The sequence below is a fragment of the Manduca sexta genome, chromosome 4, assembly GCF_014839805.1.
Source record: "Manduca sexta isolate Smith_Timp_Sample1 chromosome 4, JHU_Msex_v1.0, whole genome shotgun sequence".
Taxonomy (NCBI): domain Eukaryota; kingdom Metazoa; phylum Arthropoda; class Insecta; order Lepidoptera; family Sphingidae; genus Manduca; species Manduca sexta.
In genome coordinates, this window is record NC_051118.1 from 6,147,327 (window position 1) to 6,173,644 (window position 26,318).

The window sequence follows — 26,318 nt, forward strand, 5'->3', positions numbered from 1 at the left end:
GAAGATAGATAGATCGAGTTATTTTTTTAGGTATCAATGAACAGTCTGCCTGTATGTTATCGATTTTCTCAAAATCTACTGAACGGATTTTTGTACGTTTCTTACTAAAAGATAGTGCTATTCTTGAGGAAGGCTTAGGTTAATAGTAAATTCAGGTTTTATGTAAATTTACTTAAAATTCACTGTTGGTACCCTCCGCGTCTGTCTACCAGTCTGAACGCGATAATCTCGAAATCTACTTAACGGATTTCCATAAAATTTGGCGTGGAGATTGAGACCTTGGTAAGGTTATAGGCTCTTTATCTTTGGACAATATATATTGGACTTTTATCACGGAAAACTCTTGCACGCAGGCGAAGCCGCGAGCAAAAGCTAGTTAATAATTGTGTCGCCACATTGTACAGCTGTGACTGCTAAAAATACCTTATAAACAAATGCAAAATTTCGTGAGCCATGCAAACGAAATACAAACAACCTAACAGTACACACGAGCGATGAACTCTTGAGCATTATGTGGATACAGAGGCAATGGACTTTCTAGTATTATAAACACATGTACAGTATGTTTACTGTTAAATACTACGAATAATATTTCTCAACAAGAATGTTCCGCTTGATATTTTTATTGTCTGTTTTCTATATGGGGCAAATGAGCATACTTTATTTCCGACGCCCCATGTTGGTAGGTTTATGTATGTAGGTTTCTAAAATAAACACACACACACACACATCATCACGCATTTATCCCCGAAGGGTATGCAGAGGTGCAACCAAGGCACCCACTTTTCGCCAAGTGTGTTCCGTCCCAGGATGTGATAGGGGCGAGCCTATCGCCATATCGGGCACAAATTCCAGACTCCGGGCTAATATTGAGCAGAAAACCCTAAATATCACTTTGCCCGACCCGGGGTTCGAATCCAGGACCTCAAAGCACTGCCTTACCGCGCATGCAGTACAACTACGCCACCGAGGCAGTCATTCTAAAATAAACGAATGATTAATTAAATCGAGTGAGCGTCCTCTGAAATCTGCCGCCCCTAAGAGGCTGCCTCCCATAGGCCGCGGCCTATAGGGCCTATTTACAAATCCAGGACTGGATTCACCTCATATCGTCGATCGTCGCCCATGAACATCTGCAATATCAAGGGACATGGAGAGCGTTGCCGGCCTTTGGCAGAATAGGTTCGGCGGGTCATATCTGTTCGGAATCGCTGCTGGCCTGGATTTTTGATAGTGTGATAGTTTGATAGAATATTCTTTGATGCATTTTGTAGCCAAAAGCCAAATCATAAAGCAATTGCCTGTGCTTGTCTCTTTAGGGCCTGTTTAATTATTCATGATTCTTGCTTTTGCTCTGCCCTGGTGAAAGAATTACGGGATAAAATTCCTGCTGTATATTTTTTAAAAAGCAACCTTTATATTTCCCTTGGTCTTAAACTATGTCCATAATTTCATCGATATTGGTTCAGCCGTGAAGCGTAACGAACAGTGACTTTCGCATAAGTATGAATATTCTGAAAATTTTGTAATAAATTACAGACAATGATCTTCACACCTATGACCTACTTGTGTATAATAAAATGTTTGCCAAACATTCGATAGTTGTGCCAATGTTTGTCATTTCTTCATTACTGTATTTAACGGAACATCTACCGATATTTCAAGTGTTTATATTTCGCACCTCGTGTTGTGACGTCATTTAGTTTTTATCGCTCAGCGGTTGTTGGCACCGAGATTTGTGAGTCAAAGTTCATTTCGTGTAAGATTATCAATTTCTTTTTTTTGTGTTATTGTGCATTATTTTTATTAATATATACTTGTTCATTTTATTTAATACTAGCTTTTGCCTGCGGCTCTGCGCTCGTTTAAAAGGTTCCCGGGATAAAAAGTATCCTATATAGCGATTCCCGATTTGGCGATACGCTCGCCCCCTATCACATCATGGGACGGAACACACTTGGCGAAAAGTGGGTGCGTTGATTGCGCCTCTGCTTACCCTTTCGGGTATAAATGCGTGATGTTGTGTGTGTAAGTATCCTATAACTCTCGGGAGTAATGCAGCTTCCTATTAGTGAAAAGAAATTAAAGTCGGCTTAGTAATTTCTGAGATAAGCGCGTTCAAACAAATAAACTCTTCAGCTTTATAATATTGGTAGAGATTCTTTGACTGTTTGACACCAAAAAGACGATCAGTCATAAAAACTATGGCAAAGCTTCCAATACATTTTACAAGTATGTTGAGCTGACCCTACATTGCTATGAGATAAATATGCGTGGAGAAGATGTAGAATATGACGTTTGGTAAGGTTTGTTATAATTTAGAATTAGTGTTTTGATGCATATTTCATCAGGAAGATTACAATAAAGTAACATAAATTAGCATTTTATAAAATATATTTTTAATATGCCTATATTATTTTGTAATTTATTTAATATGTTAATAAAGTTATACTAGCTTTTGATCGTAAATATGTCTGTTAGTAAAAATGTTTGAATATTGGGATGTTCCAATTTTGGTTTAGGGGCGACTTGGTTTACTTGTATGCTTTTGTATTTGATTCTTAGAACTGAAGCATTTTGATTCAAAAAATATTAACTCTGAAATGTTTTGTCTGTGTCTGTACTGTATTTTGATAATGTATCATGTCTCTCTCCCATACGGGTAGGCAGAGACTATATATTGCCACTTTGCACGATTCTGACGTACTTATTTCGCTTCCTCTACCTTCATTAATTTATTTCTATTTTGATAAGGCGCCAAAATTCACTATTTTATGGACAGAATAAAGGACAGACCATGTACCTTATACCATCATTATTAAATATAGTCTTATGAAAATCCACGCACATAAATATCATATAGATTTTTGCGAAAAATTGCAACGCTATTTATGTCTTGCTCAACCACAAACAGCTTTGCAAAATAATCAGCACTTAAATACAAATTCAATTTTCAAACAATAAAACGGAAAAACATAGCATATATTAATAATGTAAATCCATTATAAAATACAATAAAGAAATTCTAATTAACACAAACGTTTATAAATGAGCGAGGCAGTGATCTAATCTCGAAACCGGTTCGCGTCAATGTTTTCTGCCGAGACGCAGGTGCTATAAAATGACACTTTTTCTTATAAAACATCTTGTATACACTTCTATTGCGGATATATTTTGTATATGAAGCCATTAGTTTATATCCTGTGGACTTCCAAGGACTGAATAACGAGAAACCAACTGTAATTGTGGCGCGTTCTGACGGTTATGATTCCTAAAAATGATTCCAATTGAACTATATGGTTCTGGTCTGTTGGTATATTTGTATCTGCCCGGATAGCGTCCGCTGTACATAAGGTTAAAACCCGCCATAGTAGCCCACGTGTGTCGCGTTCCAGGATCAGGCTGTGTAAATCCGGTTCTAACAAGCATAATTGTGTCGACTGTCGAGGGGGTAATCATCTCTCGTCAGTCGACATTCTATTGGACCCACTCCACTTACCATCAGGTGCAGTGCGGTCACTTTGTCATGTATAAAATAATGATAGGCTTATTGATTAGCAATAGTTTATTGTGATTAATACACATTACAATTATGTTATTGTACAGACATGTTACATGGGTGAGCACCGGAACTAGAGAGAGAGCCGTGTAGGGATGGGACACATGATATTATTTTTTAATCAATAACTAATCTCTCACACCGTTTTGAATGTCCTATGTATGTACATACATACATGTGTGTTAAATAAACACAACGAAAATTCATGTAATATCTCGTAAAAATATCACATTCATAACCAGGCGCCATGTTTTTGATCTAACCATTCAATTATATCACGGAACTACTGAATTTCCATAAGTTCGCTTTCAGGTAGGCTGTATGCCGTCTAGAATACAAAGTTAGATCACATAAAATTGCGAAATTTAGAAAACAAGATGGCGTGACGGAATTTTAAATTTTCTAATAGTTTAAGAAACGGTAAGTAGCCTTTGCTTTTTTATTATATTTATTTAAGGAACTTGGTCGTAATTTCACTACGAGGTCGCTACGAGATTGATGTGACTGTTTTGTGTTAAAGATTTCTTGGATTCTATAAATGATACGAAAGGAGGCACGTTATACTATAAATACAGAAGTATTATTTAATTTGTAAATCGAATTAGGGCAACTTGTTTTATTATAAGACTTACACAATCGATAGATCTCGTATAGATATAATTCAAGTTGATCAAATTTATGTTTCTTTAATTATATGTGATGTAATTTTGATAATGTTCGTTACAACAGATGTTTACTGCAAAATCTATGTCTGCAATCATGAGGTAAATCATAGTTAGCACTTATTAGATAATTATGATTGCGTTATCTAGTTTTCCTGCGGCAACTTTATGGTTTCCGTCAACGGCAAGTTTGGTAGCTTATTCCGGTTTGTAGTTGCCACGTTTTACGCGTGACCCTAGTTTATAGTAATATTATAATGAGGAAAAGTTTGGGTGTTTGTTTGTAGGTGATAATCTCTGTAAATACTGAATCGATTTTGAAAATTCATTCACTAATAGGAAGCTTCATTACTCCTAAGACTTTTATCTCGGAAAGGCTTTGGCACACGGGCAAAAGTTAGCGGTTAAGAGCTAATTTTGCGTGATTACGTAGTTATTAAAAGATATCAAGACTTTAGTAATATTTTTTCGGTTAGCTACTTTATTTTAGACGTAATAATAAATTAATCTTTATTAGGAAGGAGATATGTATACGTAGATTTATAGTTAAGAGCTATGATTAATGAAAATTACGTCTTTTAGGTTTTATTTTCAATTTTACCTTACTAAAACAACAACAAATTTATTTTGTCCTTAGTTCTTTCTGAGGTTTTTTTTCTGCGGTTTAGCATATTAATTGCGTGTTCGTTTACATAATTCTCTGCCTACACCACAGGTGCCTGTTTCGACATGTCTACATATTCAGGGTATTTCCGTTTTTTTATCATAACCTTCGTTATTGGCAACAGGTTCTAAACGCGAAATGAGCGTCCTTGTGAAAAAGGTTAAGCAACTTAGTATATCTTTTATATATTAACATATCAACTACATTTCTCTGAATTTTATATTCCGCATTTTATTAAAAACTTGCAGTTAAAATCTATACTATTATATAAAGCTGAAGAGTTTGTTTGAACGCGCTAATCTCGGAAACTACTAGTTCGAATTGAAAAATTCTTTTAGTGTTGGATAGCCCATTTATCGAGGAACGCTATAGGCTATATAACATCACGCTATTGCCAATAGGAGCGGAGCATCAATTAAAAATATTGCAAAATCGGGAAAAATTTATTCCTTTGAGAGCTTCGGTTGCGTGCGCTGTTTAAGCTACTAAAGTTACGCAACTGTAATGTATTATGGAATTGTTCCTCTTAAAAAGGTAGTACTGGATATATGGATATAGTTTTTTTTTAATTTATTTATTGTTCGATTGCAATAAAATACAATATCGAAAACTAACATTCGCATAACAACTTTCTTAAATCATTGAAATGATAATGAATAATTTATGATGGAAGGTATTTGTCTCTTGAACTATGATCTTTCATAAATCAAATGTGAAAAAGAAACTAAATTCCAACATATTGAATAATAAATTGAATACCTTCAAAATTCGTGAAAAGAAATTGCATTTTTCTAAGAAAATATGAAAGAAATATATTAGAATTGTGATACTTCTTAATAATTTGTTTGTTTTTCAACAGTACTAGTAAATATTCAATAATAGCTTATGCTCGTGGTTTCGCCCGCGTGCAGGAGTTTTCCGGGATTCAAGTATATACTTTTCCAGGATAGAACTGCCTATAACCTTCCCAGGGTCTTAAACGATCTCCATACCAAATTTCATAAAAATCCGTTCAATAGATTTTGGGTAAATCGATAACATACAGAAAAGAGGACTTTGTCTTATAATATGTATAGATAGAGACAGTTGCAAAACTTACACTCCGTTAAAACCTGATTAATAATGTGATAGTTTTGACACCACACTAGTATTTCGCATAAAGAAGAGAGGGGAACGTGTTTTCAGTAACAAAGGAACGTGGGAAATGTCTTGAAACCGGTCATCTACGAATAATGTTGCCAGACGTCTCGTATTTACCGGGACGTCCCGAATTTTAGGCACACTTTTAAATGTCCCGGCGGGAGAGACTCTCCCGTAAATCGATCGATCTACGATTGACAAGTACTCACGCACGCAACGTTCGCATTTTTGCATATGTATCAATACGAATCTGTTCTTAATAAATTTAATAAAAAGCAAGTTCATATTTGTTTTTAATTGCGATTATAATTGTATTGATTGTTAGAAATATGTTAAAACGAACAAAAATATATCAAAACTGACTCGATCCTCGGAAAAATATTTTAACAATGTCACACAATAAGTTTGTTTATTTGTACCGGGTAAAAACTGAAATCCTGTATTTTTGGCCCATTTAAGCATTTGTCCCTATAGGCTGAAAAAAAATCTGGCAACCGAGTTGCGAACGATTTTGTCATTTCACTATAATATTTTGTCAATTAGAGATGCAGTGGGTCGAGAGGCATCATGTACAAAAGCCGATATATCTGAGCTGTTATACAGTTGCACAGTTGAAAGTTGGTCAAACTGTGACGCAACAGCCCTGCTTCCGATATCATTTCGCATTCTGTTTTGCTGCGGGCGTGTGTACGGATCTACACAAGTGTAATTTATTTATTTATTTGTAATAAGGTACATCAACAGTAATACATATTACATCAATCATTATTATAAACGCAATAAGGTACAGCATCTGAAAAGTGTGCTACTGATAGGTGAACACAGCATTCACCACTAAGAACATATTGAATTAAAATCTAAAATATAATAATAGGAGGTAGAAAAGAAAATTATAAAGTACTAAAAATATAAAATCAATGAGTAACGAGTAAGTGTAATGCCAGCTCTGTGGTGTCCCACAGTTGGGCGTGGGTCTATAGTGGTGTACTACTTACGGTTTAGGTCTTAGTATGTCACTAAATAGTGCGGGTAGATTTTATAGTATTGTTATTCGAAATTCAAAAGTGAAGAGACTGTGGTGGTGTAGTTGAGTTACGGTATGATTGCAATGTTAAAGTCTCGGGTTCGATTCCCGGGTTGGGCAAACTAATATTGGATTTTTGTACTCAGTATCAGCTTGGAGAATAGAATTTGTTCCTGGTATGATGATAGGCTCGCCCCCATCACATCATGGGACGGAATACATACGGCGGAAAGTGGGTGTTGCGCCTCTGGCTACTCCTTTGGGAATAAAAAAAGGAGTGTGTGTTAAAAGTAGATTCTGCCATCTGATATTATATACACACATAAGAAGTTCAACAAATTCATAATAATTGTCTGTATAGTGACTGTACAGAAAGAAAAAGGTTTTTAATAATGTCAGTTTATTTCTTAAAAAAAAACACTTCATAAAATCGCAATCACCAAAATAAACCAAAAATGTTAGATTGCGTAATGAATAATTTATGTTCATTAGTTTATGTATTATTTAACAGGTTTAGTCCTAATATAGTTCAATACCTAACCTATTGGAATTCAGAGCGAACCTTTTAAATGAATATGGTAATAGATGTTTTAATATTTACTTTGCGTCGGCAAAAAAAATAGTCATTCGGCATAAATGTAATGACGTCTTTAAATACAAAAATGTTTTTAGTTTTATTGATTTCAAAAGTCAAACATACTTAATCATCGATATATATCTGCTACGTACTAGATCTGGCGTTCCATACACTCATTGTGTTCGACTCAACTGTACTGCAATCCGTACACCTGACTTTAGTGTGATTTCAACATAGACAGCGTGTGGTTATGTACGGAGTGACGTTCATAATATAAGACTTCGAGTCTAAGTGTAAACCTGGATGTGAAGAAAAATATTTGTCAAATAAGTAAAATTATTTGTTATTCAAGTGAACAAATAGGTTATAACAGCGACGATTTGGTTGCCATTTTAGTTCAGATCTTGAACAAATAGTTTATATGGACGTTAGTGTCTACAGAATATACGTAAACGTACTGAATACATTTTGTAATCAGATGCTATATATTTTTCCCACACAACTTTTTAAAATTAGACAATTAATTTCCTAGTTAATAACGGTTATTTCAAACGTTATAACGATTACATAAAAATGGGATTAATACCGGTAATTAAAACGTGTTAAATAGCGTATTACGTATTTTTAAATGTTATAATGACCTATTCTAACATAACCAATTTCTCACTCTGTGAAAATACGTGATTATATGTATTTGTAGGACATTAAATGTTATGTAATTTCTTTAAAATTAAAACTTGTTTTTTATTGACTACTTAAATTTGTTCCGTCATTTTTTAGGGTCGATTGCAGTAAACTATAGATTGAGTATAATTATTTTTAATAAATAGGTATACCCCGTATCATATCTTGGGAGGGCATATACGGTGAAATGGGGTGCGAGAGATGTTCCTCTGTCTACTCCTTTGGGGATAAAAGGCGTAATGCTGTATCTATACATTACAATATATGATAATGTTAGATTAATGGTTTGACTAATTTGTCTTTACGACTTTATCATTCCAAGTTATATTTGCAACAAATAAAATAAAAAAAAAATAACATGTTGATTACAATGTATTACAGTTAAGGTCAGGTGGGGCAAGTGCGCCGACGGGGCAAGTGCACCTGCCCTAAAAAAATCGAAAACTATTGATGTTATACAATTACCGCAATCTTATATCAATGCTATTAACTGAAATACGGTTCCACTAAAAAACACAAATGGCTCTGTTCATTTTAATACGATTTATTCGCCATTTTATTTTAAGTGTCATTTAGACCTGTAAACAGAGATGACCACGTGAAAGATAACATCAAATATTTCAAGATATGTAACATATTTCTGTAAGCCAGTAAAGTGAGTAGATAGTTTAAACCTTTTATTTTAACTTCCTACCTGAATTTTATTTATATATACTAAAATAAAGGATTTTTAAGCAATGCGAAAAAATGTACCTCAAAATTGTCGAGTAGGGCAAGTGCGCCACAGTTACTAGTAGTATGGCGCACTTGCCCCTGAACCATATATCACCAACCTTTTTTGAGAATATGTTTTACTAATATGAATTATTATTATTAAAATGTTATACTTAGTATAATTTTAGTACTCAAGGTATTTTGTTTTAAGCCGACTTAAATAAAAGGGCGTATTAGTTAATTCGTCGTATATTTGTTTGTTTTAGATCGTTCGTTTTTTACAAAAGAAAAACTGAAATATTTTGGTCTAGAGTAACTTTACGTGAAGAGGTTGCAACTGTTCGATCAGGCACGTTATGTGATTCTAATGCAGCTAAAACATATCAAATGTCATAAGGCCATATTCTAAGTAATTGAGTTATAACGCATTAAAATTTTTAATTCCTACATTTTTATATGTTTATTTTTTTAGTTTTTAGAAATAAAATGGATTTCATATTAAGGCTACCTTTTTTTATTATTTTTTTAAATATAGCAAAAAAATGTGTAAAATGTTTTGAAGCCCTGATGTACAAATATATGGCGCACTTGCCCCGAATTTGATTTAACAGCCATAGTTTGTTATAATATTGAGTGATTAAAATTTATCAAAGAGCAATGCGGGTAAAATTTATTTCTCTATGGACTAAAGTGAGTGTTTTCTTTATAATGTTTCATATTGGCGTTTTTTACACAGGCGCACTTACCCCATTTCCGGAGGCATGTGCGCCTACTACCATTTTTTATTTTGATCAAAATAATATTAATTTATTGTCTGATTGCCTTGAATGACTATAGGTCGTTATCACAAAATACCAAATATTCTTAAATTAATAAAATTACATTCTTAAGTCAGCACAAAAAGAAATTATTTTGCATTGAATCCAGCTATGAAAATTTTATGGCGCACTTTCCCCTACTGACCTTAATGATAGTAAATTCCTTAAACACATAATGAAAGTAACAGTTTGATTAGTAATAAAACGCCTCGACCAACCGAAGCGTGAATGGAACTTGTCTATGGACGCTAATCACTTCAATTCCAAATTTAAACTGTCATTATTTTTAATTCGACCATAGACTACCGCTTACAATAAATGGTTTCATTCATACAAACACCAATATAAAGCGAAGTAAAATGTATATATTTTTTTGTTGCACAACCTGGGGTTTCGATCGAGCGGTCATCGCGTGGGCTTGACTCCTGACAGATGTTCACGAAGTATTGCAATACCGTAACAAGCTAAATAATAGTCGTTACGTAACAAGTTATGTTACAAATAACGGATCCACGAATAGTTACCGTATCTGGTTATTGTTCCGATGTCGCTTCCGCAGCGTCACGTCTCGAAGTACGTGATTTAATAAAGTTCCATTTTTAAAATCACTTTCGATTGAGCGAAATCTGTAGTTTCTTGGTAAAGGAATAATTTACAATATTCGTAATATTGAATTGATTTTTTAATAAAATTAAATGTCCAAATTATTTTTCCGTTCTGCCTAATGATATTATTTAAGGTTCTGCCATAAAGATCGAGAGATATTTTTCTTGGATAATCTTGGATCGCCGTCACATTAATTTAGTGTTGACATTAAACATCGTAATCAGACGTTGGCGAGCGAGGCGAAGAGAATTAAGCTGAAAGAACGACCGTGGCCGACAAACGTAGATGATTTCACTTCCAATTAATTTCAATTTAACGTTTTTAGTATAATCCTCCAAAATCGGGCCGCGTTTTTAGTCCAAATTTAGCTCGACTTTGCATTCGCAATATTAGATGCAATTTAGGGTCCACGGTCACTTAATGACGTTTTGAAATTTGAACAAAAATGTCTTGCGAAATGACGCCTTCGGCAAATAATTAGAAAGGCATAATTAATCAGCTAATCGAGTTATATATTTCCTTGCAACGACACGCCTTGTTGTTGCATCTCTGTTTATTTAATTCATTTCCAAATAGCTGAGGATTTGTAATATTGCTTAATTTATTTATAGAAATAGCATCTCCGAATTTTAAATCAGTTTGCATAGGATAATGTGTCTTTTATCGCATTGTTTAGGTTGAATTTGCAATAAAAAAATGTGGTTACAAAAAACGTACGCGTAAGGGCTCGTCCGGGATTTGAACCCGGGACCTCTCGCACCCGAAGCGAGAATCATACCTCTAGACCAACGAGCCTGCGTACAAAGTGTTGTTAAATTGCGATAGATTTATCGCACCCCGATTCAACATCCCTTGTCTGTGCGTCCGTGTAAAGGAATTTGAATTTACCTCGCTTGTATTAAAGTCTTTTATTGAAAAGCATGAAAAATATATTGATCGGTTTTGTGTGCATGCGTGATGCCTTTCTTTGTCCTAGTCTTAAAAGTTATAATTATAATCGTATTAAATATTCTTAATCAAAAGATATTGAAATACACCTAAGTTTTTGATCGGTTGTTTGGGAAATGTATTATAATGAAAATATAAACGGTGAAATATGACTAATGAGATTTAGATATTAAAAAAAATCATAACTTATATTAGAATTTATACAAACAAAAAATACTGTAGTACTTTCAATAATTATTATTAAATAGTGTTTACTTAATACAAATGTAGCTTTCTGAAATAAAAGAAACGTGGCGAATGGGATAGGTAATAAGGCATACAAAAATCAAAATTTCCAATTGAATTTATCCAGAAAAAACGTAAACTGTATTGATATTAATAATAATTATTATTAAGTAGTATTTTCTTAGCAAATATAGCTTGCTGTTATTGGGTTTGTTAAATAATTTTAGCGAAGTTTTTTTCATCTTGTGGTTCGTATTTACTCTCCATAAATTTTCTTAAACAATTTTATTTTATCATGTTTTCAAAATGATCATCTTTAAAATATGAAATCATAAGCATTGATAAAACCGCAAAGATTTGTTTAAAATGCTATGATTCAGTCATCGAGCATTAGTCAACGCAGAGCACACATATGTAATATCTAATAATAATAATATCAGCCCTGTATTATATACTTGCCCACTGCTGAGCACGGGCCTCTTCTACTACTGAGAGGGATTAGGCCTTAGTCCACCACGCTGGCCTAGTGAGGATTGGTAGACTTCACACACCTTCGAAATTACTATAGAAAGCTTCTCAGATGTGCAGGTTTCCTCACGATGTTTTCCTTCACCGTTAAAGCGAACGATAAATTCACAAAGAATACACACATGCCTTTAGAAAAGTCCGAGGTGTGTGCCCTTGGGATTTGAACCTGCGGACATTCGTCTTGGCAGTCCGTTCCACACCCAACTAGGCTATCGTCGCTTTTTATATCTAATACCAATATTATTTTTTTTCAAACTATTCGAATTGGTGTATCTTATTATCGAAATGGGTGTAAAATTAGTGTCTCACATAGGGTGAAGGGGGACGAGGATCCGCTATTTGATACCTAATTCGCCCCCCCCCCCACCAATATAATAAAAATAATATCAGCCCTGTATTATATACTTGCCCACTGCTGAGCACGGGCCTCCTCTACTACTGAGAGGGAACCAATATGGTTTATTTTTAAACCATAAAATTAGCCCGGGATCGGACACATTCATACGAAGATACGTAATTGTATTATATCACTCATAATCCAATAATGACATAATAGTGAACAGAGCGTGTCGTTAACGTCCCCCGTAACTGTTACTCAATAACGTATAACCAGTTATTTGCCTGTTATTCTACCTGTTACGCTATAACGCTTTTTGTTTGAACGCGCGTGATTAATTCGCGAGTTTTTGATACTTTAAATGCGGCATGAACGAAATATTAATTACCTATGTATAACTTTATACATATTTACGTATTTTATTTCCGGAGGGGTAGGCAGAGGCGCAACCGGTGCACCCAGTTTTCGCCTTGCGTATTCCATCCCATGATCATATCAGGAGGTGAGCATATCAGACACAAATTTCAGATTCCGGGCCAATACTGAGTAGAAAGACTCAATATCTTTATGCCCGATGGGATCGAACCCGAGACCTCAGCACTGTAGTCGTACCGTAATATTACTACGCCACTGAGACAGTCAATTATTCATTGTGAAACATATACTTTTTTTTACGCAATAAACATATTGATTTTTTTTTTATAATATACGTATTACAAGCACCAAAAAAGTATTGATATCGAAGTAAAACTTCTTTAAATATCCTATGTTTAATGGATATAGACAAAGGCGTCCGTGACTGTAGTCTTTGATTTATTTTCTTTACTGGTCTATTTTCAAAATTATTAGTTGAGAGCTATTGTGGTATAAGACTAAATTACGCGTAGAAGAAAACATAGAGACTATCTTCAGATCAAGACAGAAAAAGCGGCGATAGCCTAGTTGGGAATGGAACGGACTGCCGAGACGAATATCCGAAGATTTGAAACCCAAGGCCACGCACCTCTGACATTTCTAAAATTATGTGTGTATTCTTTGCGAATTATCGCTTGCTTTACCGGTGAAGGAAAACATCGTGATGAAACCAGCATACCTGAGAAATTCTCTAAGAATTTCGAGGGTATGTGTAGTCTGCCATTACTAGGCCATCGTGGTGGACTGAGACCTAATCTGTCTCAGCAGTAGAGGAGGCCCTTGCCCAGCAGTGGGATAGTATACAATACAAGTTAAAATTATCATAACGTCGGCTGAAAGGCTAATTGACTTAAGCGACAATTTTTTTTTGAAAATTTAACCATTTTAGGGGCCGTATTACGTAACACAATTGGGGGGGGGGAGGGGGTTCTTGTAAAACGTTACGATACGTTACGTACAAAGCGTTATGTAACATTGGCTTTTTTATTTTAAGACCATAGCAAAGGTATTTGTACGTGAGGCTTTGTACGAGAACCCGCTCCCGCCCCTGTAACGCATCGTAACGTTTTACAAGCACCACCCTCCCTCCAAATTGCGTTACGTAATACTTGAACGGCCCCTTAAAAACATAGAAAAAAGTACTGATTTTAAATATGTATGAAATTAAGCCTTGCAAAAAAATGTACTTAAATCAATTAGCCTTTCAACCGTGGATATATTATTATGTATATGGCCAAAATATATTGCAAATATTGCGAGATGGGTATCGGGAAGATAGCAGGCTTGGAATCGTCATAAATTTGCCTTTAAATGCCGTCGTGTTCTTAATCAGACAACTTACTCCATCGAGCTAATCGTTTGCGCAATTCGAATAATTGGAAAGTGGATTCGATTAAATCTATATGTCCATGTGACCTCTAGTTTTGCAACTGTACAATTTACCCGAAATATTTAAGAACTATTGTTTAATGATTATATAACATTAAGCAACAATAGGACCAGCTTTCTCACGGTGATTTGACAATCGAAAAGTAGGTTAGACTTGAACTGTGGAGCAAAATGCTTTAATAACTTGACTCAAATATTCAGCTTGAGAGGCATTTTTTCATATTCGTGCCACTGTGTACTCTAATAAGACGCAATAAAGATGGTTTTTCATTCTCTATGAGCAATATTGTCCAGTTACTGTTATTTTTACATGTCCATACACCTTTTACACCAATGATTTTATTTTTCGGATATTATAAGTATAATTTGGCAGTGACTTACATATGATACGCGTATGCAAAACTATCATAATTGTGTGCCAAAATTCGATATCGTTCCAATCACCAATGCCAATAAGGTGACTTGAAATTTTGTATTCAATTGTTTAGCACCACAATGCATTTTGTACTTTCAGTGTGCCAATATTTCTGTTGTCGATTGTATGCATATTACTACGCGAAAGAATTTTGGAGAACTTTAGTACATTTGAAAGATATTGGGTTTTCCCCCAGTTTTTACAAAACCTGGAAATGAACCTAGTAAATGGCAGGGGACTAGCTCTCTATTGACCTCTTTTATGTCTAATTTTACTCTATTTGTGTGATGTATTAAATTCTACTAAATTTTTTACTGGAAATAAGCCTGGTAAGTGGTAGTGGACTCGCCTTCTATTGATCTCTTTTTATGTCTGATTTACTCTGTGTGATGTACTAGGTTCAATTTAGAGCTTGTACATTGTAGCCTAGAGCTAAAATATACAAGCTTTGTTCCAGATAGATTTTCAGTTCACCTATTAATGAAAAACTCGCTTCCCATTCAATACTTAAGATCTCGAAATCTTTAATATTAACACTACACATGCGATAGAACATATTAATGTAGGTATTAGGACTTGCGAATATTAGTTAATCAAGTTTATTTTAGGACATAGCAAAGCCATTAAGATTTTTATTAATTTGTGGTTTGTCATTTGATTGACCTCTCGTGATAGGATGCAGTCGAGACAAAATTGTACAATAAAACAAGGGATATGACACGTGTTTTATGTGTTTTTTGTAATATTGGACTTTAATTTAAGTAAATATTGTTCATTTTTATTATTTATTATGAATCAATTTGAAATTAGAACAGAATAAAAATAATTTTAATTTTTTTATTGTAAGTTTTCCATTGTCAAACTGGCACAGGAAACTAATTACATACAGCCCTAAAATACATTTTTAGAAAACATTAAATTAATAATTTTACTGATTACGTTTTTATTAGTTAATTTCCACTATATTAAAATAAATTTAATAATTAACTGCCTTTAAACGATGTTTAACTACAATGTGTTCTAAGAATCAATGTGTATAGTAGTAATTAGATATTATATAGCAAGGTCTGCCGTTTACTTTTAAACCAATCACAAGTGGACAGCATTGGGTAATGCGACTTTTACCAGTTGAAAGGTTACTAACAAGTTATTAGGTGGCATAGGTTATTGTGCCATCCGCCTGTGAAGAAATTCACATCAGGTGCGTTTTGTAAGGTATATGGGAAACGCATGTTCAAAGGTTATGCTATATTTGGTTCTGTAAATATTTGTAATGTTTGATTAGGTAGACGTAATGGAATTGAAAGTAAGTTGGATATGCTGTTTTTAGTAAGAGTAAATTTCTAACGGAACTTACAGGCCAAAATAGATATTATTAAATTCTTTAATCCTTGTTTGTGTGTTTATGAGAAGTAAATACAGTAACCGATGAACTGGTTTGGATAATAATGTATATATTTTTTTGTTATTTTGGAAAAGTACACAAACGTACTTTAATTTTAGCAGGTCTTTCACACGGGCAGAGTCACGAGCAACATCTAATTGATATATTTGACATTTGAATATAATGTAATTGTTTCACAACTTCTGAGTAGATGCTCGTCCAATGTATAAGCCGACCAAATACAAAAGTCGCACTCTAATTTATGCTCCCAAATATATGGTAATAAAATTAGTACTTCACATTAGCAGTTTTATGATAACTGTCAAATATATTTTTTTTAAATCTTTATTTATGGAACTTGGTCGAAATAATATCTGACTTATATAATTGACAGTATAATGACTCCAGTTATTACTGACATATTCACAGTAATTTACCATCAAGCAACTGTTGTCCTTAGGCGAGATACTATGGTATTTACTGGGTTAAGATTAATAAACCGACACCACTATTAGCATAGTAGCAGTGTATTTTTTATGTTGATTATTCATTGAATAATTAACTTGAATAAATGAACATTTTAAATATCACCGTGCAGTAATATATCGGAACACTGTCGCGCATTTCATACCTCGCAGGGAAAGCAAATTGTATGCGACGCGAAATATTGTAATTAGTAATTATCTACATAACTTGATTATGATGACTGTGACGAAATTCCTAGTTTAGCAATTTGTTTTAGTTCAGTAAAATATTTTTAAAAATTCGCTTACGATACTAATTTTTTAAATACTTCATTCGAATTATCTTCTTTATTGGGCTGTATTTTATATCTCAAATTCAAATAATAATAAAATTTTAGTAGAAATATGATGAGAAAATAAAATAATCGAACCCACGCCCCCATTCACAGTAAACGTACAACCACTAAGCCAATGGGCGTCTCTCATACACTATTACAAAATCGTTTGTTCAAACTTCCAAGCGGATATTCGTAAATACATAGCATGACTTTTATCCGCGGATATTCATATTGCTCGGATATTGCGCATTATAGTTGGCAATAAAACGTTGTTTTCCGTCTAATTTTCTATTGCGCTATCGCGAAACGATATTCGGTTTACTCTGTAATGTCGTGATCTATCGGCCATTTTTGTCTTCATATAGAAACGTCTGGATGTGATTTATAAAATTTGTTTGTTCTAACCTAACCTAACCCAACACTTAAAGGTACTATTAACATGCATAAATGAGTTCTGCAAATCGTTCTAATAATAATTACATTTTACATTAATTATGAAGATGGTAGGAATTGTGTTGTATGGGCCCTTCCCTACACCAGTAGACCTTTTATACCAATACAGCGTCTCGTCTTTTGCTGCCAGAGCGGTGTAGGGAAATGCAAGAGGTCGCTTAAATTTCTATATAAGCATCCTTCGTAGTGCAGTAGTTTGCTAGCAAAAAGACCTTCCGTTATCAGTGGAATGATGCGAATCTTTTTTTTTTTATGGTTAACTCTGGATAATTCAATTACATTTGACGCCTTTTTTTAATGGACTCCCATTAGAACACGTATAGTTGCCACTATGACTGGAAATATAGTTTTCTTTCCATATTTTTTATTAATAATACCCTGAAATTGTAAGTAGTAAGCAGCTATTTTAAGTTATTTTATCGACAATGCACTCAAATCGCATCCAGTTCTATACATCTGTGTAATGGGTGCCACTTGACCAAGGCAAAGTATTTCTTTCCAACGTCTTATTAGTAGCCCTAAAATCGTATGTAGCAAGCAGCTATTTTTTATCGATAATGTCCTCAAATCGCATCCAGTACTATACATCTGTGTAGCAAGACTTCCTAACACGCACACTAGAGTACGGTAGTATGTACCTTCACTTTCAATTGCTCGTGCGGCAACTATTACTTAACTTTTACTAACATTGGTAAAGGTATTTACTTTGATCTATCTAGTATTATAGTTAATACACTAGTGTAATGTATATTTGGATAGTAAAGATTGTTGGTGTATTTACTGGTGGTAGGTCTCATATGGAAGTGTCTGCCTGAGTAGGTACCACCGCAATGTCTATTTCTGCCGCTAAGTAGCAGTGTGTAGTCATTATAGTGTTCCGGTATGATGGACATTGTAGCCAGTGTAACTACTGGACACTGGACGTAACATCTCATGTCTCAGGATGGCGAGCGCAGTGGAATACCAAACAATACTTTATAATTCAAGTATTTGGGTGGTGTTTAAGTTTATGGAGGGTCGTATTATTTACCGTCAGGCAAACGGCAAGTTCGTCTCGACATTCAAAACAATAAAAAAAATAGGAAATATATATTTACGAAAGACCATTTAGTTCTTGGATTTGTTAACGACGTTAATGTTATTTTTTAACCTACCGCTGTTGGCCTGACAAGTTGGCTTATTAAGCAACACCTTTTGGGTGAATTAGGAATTTCCTTAACTCTTCGCGGAAAATATGTGACGTGTGTTTGTTTTTGTAATACAAGTAATTTTTTATACGTGCACGGCAAAGTGACCTTACTGCACTGGTGAGTGGAGTGGGGTCGAACAGAATGTCGACTGACGAGTATGATTACCCCTTGGCAGTCTATATAATTATGTCGGGCTGTTCAAACCACTGGCTGATCTCAGAACGCGACACACTTACGTGGGCCACTATGGTGTGTTTTAACATCTTGTACAGTGGTTGTTATCCGGGCGGATATATTATATATCCTACCACCAGTTATTCCGTAAAAATGCATAGCTTTCATTTTATTTTAAAAACAGTCTTTCATGAATGGAATCGCAAAATGTTAGTTGACGATAAAACTTGTAACTCCACATCTTTCCTAGTGTAAATAAATTAAATAATATAATAATAATAATATCGGCCCTGTATTATATACTGTCCCACTGTTGGGCACGGACCTCTACTACTGAGAGGGTTTAGGCCTTAGTCCTCCACGCTGGCCTAGTGCGGATTGGTAGACTTCACACAACCTCGAAAATTTCTATAGAGAATTTCTCCGAAATACAGGTTCCTCATGAAGTTTTCCTTCACCGTTAAAGCAAGCGATAATTCACAAAGAAATAAGGTATGTACCCTTGGGATTTGAACCTGCGGACATTCGTCTCGGCAGTCCGTTCCACAACCAACTAGGCTATCGCCGCTATTAAAATTAAATCGCCGCTAAATTTACATAGTACATATTAATTTGTGAGAAACAATGAATGAAACCTAAGGAAGTGGTTAATTAACAGGATAGCTAGCCTATTGTTCTCCGTATGAAATTCGTAGAGCGTTCATTGTCTTAATATTTACTAATAGACAACCTTTATTACTTGTTGTAGTACTCGCACATAGTAATTATAATGCACACATTACTCAATGGTTAAATATCAAACAAGTTTTCGGATTTTATTGCGAATTTTATAAACAATTTTCTCCCGAAGTCTCGAAAACTGCAGCCTTCATGGTCACGGGACTGAGGTGTTGGTCGTCCAAAAAGTCAACGTTACAATATCTCTATATTTTTAACCAACTTAAAAAAAGGAGGAGGTTATCAATTCGACGTGGATGCTTTTTTTATGTTTTAAAATTATATTAAATTTAAAAACAGTGCTGGTGACAGTTCGTACTACGCAGTGTCTTAATATTTGCTAGTCGATGTTTATTCATGTAAACATAAGGAATCATTAACTCAATGTTCATGAAAGAAGGCGTTTCTTTAAACAATGTTTTCGATGACTACCATTGCGAGTATGTATTTTGTAATTAGTTTTGATGGTGAAGCTGTATGTAATTTGTTTACTATCTGACGAGCGACTTTCTCGTCTCGTCCTTCAATTGTACACATTTTTACCGAATTCAGTCCGTCATAAGCGTAGCCATTACTGAGTATTATCGTCAACAAATTTCAAATATCCGTCGCTAAATTGCAAAACATATGATACTTCCAAAAGCCGTAATGGTAACGGAATATAGCCTATATTATTGCTTAAATGTCTCGGTAGATATAAAATTTGTTTATAATTTTATTGTTCCGCGTACAGTGAGGTCAAACTGCGGTCAATTTTGCACCTCATTCTCAAAAATCATAAGATATTTGATATTTTAAAGAAGGTTCAAGAAAATTTGATATTGCGCGGTTCGGAAATGTAAATATAACTGTTCTTCGACCTAATTCTTTTTGGTAAATAATAATACGACGTTTAAAACTCACTGAAAAATATGATGTATTTACTTACGATATTTGTTACATCGGTGCTATTTGTTTAATTAATAAAACTATTAAATATTGACTTAAAAATGCATGGAAGTTATTCACGAATTTGGAATTAAAGAATTTAATGATATCTGGCCATGAATGTCAATAATATAATGAATTGTTTGAGAAAGCACAATATGGGAGCATCAATATTTAATACCTTAAATAGGTTTGCTTATTGCCGTACAGCGACATCTTGCAGCAACCGCTCGAACTACTTTTTACTTCAAGTCCATTTTACTAACTCATAACAAAACCTTTAAATGGTAAGTAATTGTTTTTTTCTAAAGCATGCATTAGCCACCATTGTGCGCTTAGAAAGTCTCAGAATGCCTCATTGTGTAGGCCCGAGATCTTTGACAGATACCCATGCCACTTGGGTCTTTGTTTGAACGCCTGGTATTAAGAAATATTTTTGTATCATACGGAACTATTTCCAACCTTATACTATCAGACAAAATATATTCTCACACGCCTTAAAAGAATTTGGAACAAATCAGTGATCGAACGTTTTCAATAACCACAATATTTTTTTCCAATAATTGTAGAAAGTTTGGGGCTGGCTTGGTATGCGGGTTTTGAATGATGCGGGTTGGAATTTATAGCCTTGGCTTACATCTGAGTTGATATAACTATTGAATCGTCAACAGTATTAACGTGTTAGCAGGATCGAAGTGATACCATCATATCAAATAAGATTAATAAAATGGCCGCTGCGGAAATGATATTCAAGTTGACCATATCAGTAGCTGACCACTATTAGCAACTCGTATTGTAAAATAGAGTAAGTCAATATGCCGTCGACTAATATGTCCAACTCTGTCTCCTGTCTATTTGATTAATTTCGATGCGAGAATAGACAGATTGGTGTTCTCAGATCCTGGAGTTTCACCGCTCGGTGTCATAAGATGATGGTCTTGGATGAAGGGACAAATAGCGCTTGTGATGGTAATATTATTGGTATAGCCTTCATTGAGGGCTGACTGCCTTGGTGCCGTAATTGTACACAGTACGAGTGCAGTTACCGTGCTTAGGTCCTGGGTTCGAATCTCTGGTCGGGCAAATTTAATTGTGTTTGAGTTTTATCCATCTTAAAAAATACTCAGTCGCAGCTCGAAGTCGGGAAGTAAAGCCTTGTGCCTAATCTTTCTCCGGTCATGTCGGATTGCTGTTTCCCCGGACTATGAGAGTGAAGGATTAGAGAGTTCATCTGTGTATTGTACACACTTGTGCACTAAAATATCTTTTGCGTACTTGGCTGATCTCCGTTGAGATTGGCCGCTGTGGCCAAAATTCGGTTAGGAAGGTAACATTATTGGGGCACTAAACAATCTTAAAGTACAGGTGTCGCACTAACTGAGGTATTAGTTGCATAATAATCAGCAGATTTTATATATATTCCACGTATAACGAAGGTCAAAATACAACCAATATAATAGAATGTTAATTTTATAAGCCTTGAATATCAATAAAGTGTAATTAAACGGTCCAACGATCGTTTTGGCGAACATTTACACATTAGTAAGATTTATAGCTCGTGACATGCATTAGAATGACTGCAATACAAGGAAATGCTATTTTTAAATCGTTTCTATAATTATTCCAAGGCGATAATCTATTTTAGCTATAACGATGTTACGTCGATATGATATGGTATGATAAATTGTCTATTTCTGCCGCCAAGCAGCAGTGTGTAGTCACTGTTGTGTTCCGTTTTGAAGGACATTGTAGCCAGTGTAACTACTGGACATCATGAGATTTCACATCATTCCCTAAATAATTATAATAGTGAATTATATTGTAATTGTATCTTGATTTAAAGGCTCCCTTACTGTCAAGCGGCGATAGCCTAGTTGGGTGTGGAACGGACTGCCAAGACGAATGTCCGCAGGTTCAAATCCCAAGGGCACACACCTCTGACTTTTCTAAAAAAATCATGTGTGTATTCTTTGTGAATTTATCGTTCGCTTTAACGGTGAAGGAAAACATCGTGAGGAAACCTGCACATCTGAGAAGTTCTCTATAGGAATTTCTAAGGTGTGTGAAGTCTACCAATCCGCACTAGGCCAGCGTGGTGGACCAAGGCCTAATCCCGCTCAGTAGTAGAGGAGGCCCGTGCTCAGCAGTGGGCAAGTATATAATACAGGGCTGATATTATTATTATTTATTATTACTGTTAATAAATAAACTGTTAATGGAAGTTCAAAGCCCTTAGTGCAAAAGAGAACAGATCCTATATAGTTTAGTGAATCACGTATGCGAGGCTTGTAGTGTGGGCATGTGGCGCATTGTGGGCCTAGTATGGTCTATTGTTCTGTCTGCTTATACGCATATATGTCTGTATTTCTTATAGGAATTGTGAAATATCTTATTAATGTACATGAGAAAGTTTGTGAAGATTTTCGTTCGTTTTTTAGGGCAGTGTTAATGAATTAATATTACCTTTGAAAATATCAAGTAGACATTTAATGTATTGAACCATTTAATAAGGCTTAAGTCTTTAGAAATTAATAATATCTATGCGCCAGTAGTGAACTTTCAGCAGAGCATTTGAAGTAGTTATAATCGTAAAAAGTCATAATAATAAAATTTTTTGCTTTACAAAAATATAATTTAATATAAAAACTACAGGCCACCCCCATTGAGCGCCTATGTCCAGCAGTGGACGATTCCCGGCTGAAATGATGATGATGATAAAAACTATTCTAGAGCTACGAAACTAAGATCAAACGACGCAAAAAAAATCTCGAAATTGCAAATATTATTTAATACATTTTCGGTATATTTGTCGCTTAGATATAATTGCCTATAAGCGTCGATTTAATAAATCCTCTGACATTGTTGGTGTTGCCTTAAGTTCCGCTCTGTATTACGAAGATATTACAAACTGGTTTAGCACTAGCGATGTAAGAACGCAGCGTAACCGCGCACTATACGCTGTTGTTGGTGAGGTTATGTTCGACTAATTTTATATAAAGGGGCTCGATTTATAGTTTCTTATTTTAGACTGTAGGCAATATATTTAGGGGTGTCAAATTAATTCTTATTATTAAGAGGTCCATAGTTTTTCAGTATTGCAATAATAATTAAAATCTCTTTTAATATAAACGATAACTTAGAGACTAACAAAATGTATAAACTCTAATGTCATAATCTATGATTTTGCGAGCTGTATCTTTCCGTAAATTGAATTTAACATTTTTTTCTCACTATACGTAGATTTGTGGCATGTAATCATGCAAGATTCGATAAAATATTTTTTACCAGCGTTTATTTTTATTAGAAACTTAAATAGTATAATAATATCAGCCCTGTATACACAGCCCACTGCTGAGCACGGGCCTACTCTACCACTGTCAGTTATAGGCATTAATTTCATATAAAAATTATAAATTAACGCATAATATACGGCATTAGAAACACAAGTTGAACATCTCCGATATCCTGATTAGTCAACAATGTTTTGAAAGCGTTTTCCCCGCGCTAATGCGAAGCGGCCATTACATCTGATTATACGTGTCCCCAACCCACATATGCAACGATGTGACGTTAGGAACTGAACACATTTTACAAAGGAAGTTGGCTAAGCGTTTCACAAGAACAAAATGACTGTTGGAAATCAATTTTGTTTGTGATTTTTATAGCGGAATATTGAGGCTGTTATGTTGCTAAACCAGCAAGCGTTTGTATCGAAAGACGAAGGATAATTTCACTCCATACTCTTTATTTATCAATTATTGGAAATACAGGCCGATGGCTGTTACAATGCTGGCGTTGACAAGATTTTATAAAATACTAGCTAAGTCTGCGGCTTCGCTCGCGTGGAAGTTAGTGTGTAACAAAGTTTTTCCTGCATAAATCCGGCCCCGTATTTTTTACAACTACGCGACCTCTTCAACAGTAATCGTTATATTTCAGTCAATTAAGATAAAACCGTAATGTGCTATTAACCAAAACATTCTTCAAGAATTGCATTATCTTTTAGTAAAAGCCGTACATAAATCCGTTCAGTAGATTTTGAGAAAATCGATCACATACAGACAGACAGCTTTTGGGGACTTAGTTTTATTATATGTATTGATATAACATAACATATTTAAATAATATAGTGTTAATATCAGCGGGTAAAATTCTTCCTTTGCCACTAGTTTAATTTAAAAATATGTATGAAGATTTATCTCATAAAGGAATGAAACCACTGACTTTTACTTTGATCTTATCAAGCGTGAATACAAAGAGCGTCTACTTAAATATTCATAGATATTTCCTATTGAATACTTATTGAACAACTATCTCGTATGTTGTCTTTGGTTAAGGAGAGATTAAAACAAAAAAAAATGTCTTTGGCACATCAAAATATGACATTGAAGACATTTTTAATACCTATTTTTATTGTGTACATAATTTTCTATAGCATAATTGAATTTGTGATTTTAAATGTAATCTATCATGTATATTTTTCCATATTTTGTTTTGATATTCGTTATTATAACTACATTGGAGGAATCATCTATGGGTAAACGATGGAAGCCATGATATAAAAGAAGAAGCAACATAATCAGTTATACAGTTATTTGATAATTTAATTATGTTAATCCATATTAACATGATAGAAATAGTTATTCGATGGACGAACATTACTGGAATGATATATTGAGTTCATTATATTTAACGATAATGGATCTAATTTACTCGCAAGTTCTTGGAAATCTAAACAGGTATCTATTTTCATTGGTCTACGATCTATTTAACTCAAAATTAGACGTAATATTTAGACCATTTTATTCTAGAACTTTGATGGTATCGTTTACTTTCATTTTACATAGATATTTTTTAGTTTTCGACCATTTAAAATAATACGTATTTCAGTTAAATTTCGCTCGCATATATAACAAATAAGTAAGTATAGTATGTAAATAAGTATGATAAATAAATAAATCATGTGCGGTCGACTAAATTTCTAGTGTAGCTACCGTCCATGGGTAGGCACTCGGCGTAGTACTCAGGCAAGTTACTGACTTTTCTAATCACTTAGTAAAACCAATGTAATCTTCTATACTAATATTATAAAGCTGAACAGTTTGTTTGTTTGAACGCTGTAACCTCAGGAACTACCTAACCGATTTGGTTTTTTTTTTTCACTAATAGGAAACTACATTATTCTTGAGTGCTGTAAGCATCTTTTTATCCTGGTAAAATATTTAACCGGTTTTTTTCACGCGGAGGGAGTCGTAGACAAATAAATAAGCGTAACATTCTTTTAAACGTAAGTGATTTTCTGTGAATTGCATGCTTTGTAGATAACTTTGATGTAATGTATCGTTTGTTTTAAGTACTCAAAACGACGAACTGCGTTTCACAATCTTCATTAGGTTAATTTTTGTATGTCGTAATTTCCATTTCGAGTTATCATTGACTTGATTTTAAATGGAATAACATGTTTTAAATTAATCATAGGAAAATTAATACATTAAGGTTAGGTATAGCTTAAGGTCCATTTTTCATACATTTTGTTTCACCTTTAATCTGGGTAACTAAACAAGTATTGGCAAGTAAAGAATTTAAATTCACGTCTAGTTAGTGATTAGTTCTCGCAGTTGAAAGAAAAACGTAAAAATAATTAATATGAATGGATATTTCGGCCTTTAAAATTTCGTCGTATTAAATGAAACAAAATGTATGAAAATGGACCTTAAGCTATAACCTTAAATAATCTTCATGGTTAATGTTTTTTGATACTAGTCTAAGAAAGTATTTGACAATCAAATCCTGAATATTTATTGTTATTTACATTTTATAATTAATTATCATACATTTCTTATGAATACGCGAATATAAGACATTGAAATAAAACTATAATATAAAATACCGCAATATATCCGATATGGTGATCCCTTAGTCCACCACGCTGGCCTAGTGCGGACTGGTAGACTTCACACACCTTCT

General features: G+C 34.2%; 1 protein-coding gene and 1 non-coding gene across 4 annotated transcripts in view; one reads left to right on the forward strand and one right to left on the reverse strand.

The window, feature by feature from the left end:
- The window catches only part of LOC115450848 (A disintegrin and metalloproteinase with thrombospondin motifs 16), a 198,858-nt gene that overhangs the window by 37,370 nt on the left and 135,170 nt on the right, over nt 1-26,318 (forward strand). The window contains exon 1 of one of the 3 annotated variants that reach the window (XM_037440815.1): nt 24,717-25,090. The exons of 1 other annotated variant lie outside the window; for it this stretch is intronic. In XM_037440815.1, coding sequence (XP_037296712.1) covers nt 24,999-25,090 — 92 coding nt within the window. In that variant the 5' untranslated portion in view covers nt 24,717-24,998. Of the gene's footprint in view, nt 1-24,716; nt 25,091-26,318 lie in introns of those variants that run through there. One more of the 3 variants, XM_037440821.1, reaches the window with a different exon arrangement.
- Nucleotides 11,172-11,243, reverse strand: Trnap-cgg. Its single transcript has one exon. It is a non-coding gene; the product is annotated as a tRNA-Pro (tRNA).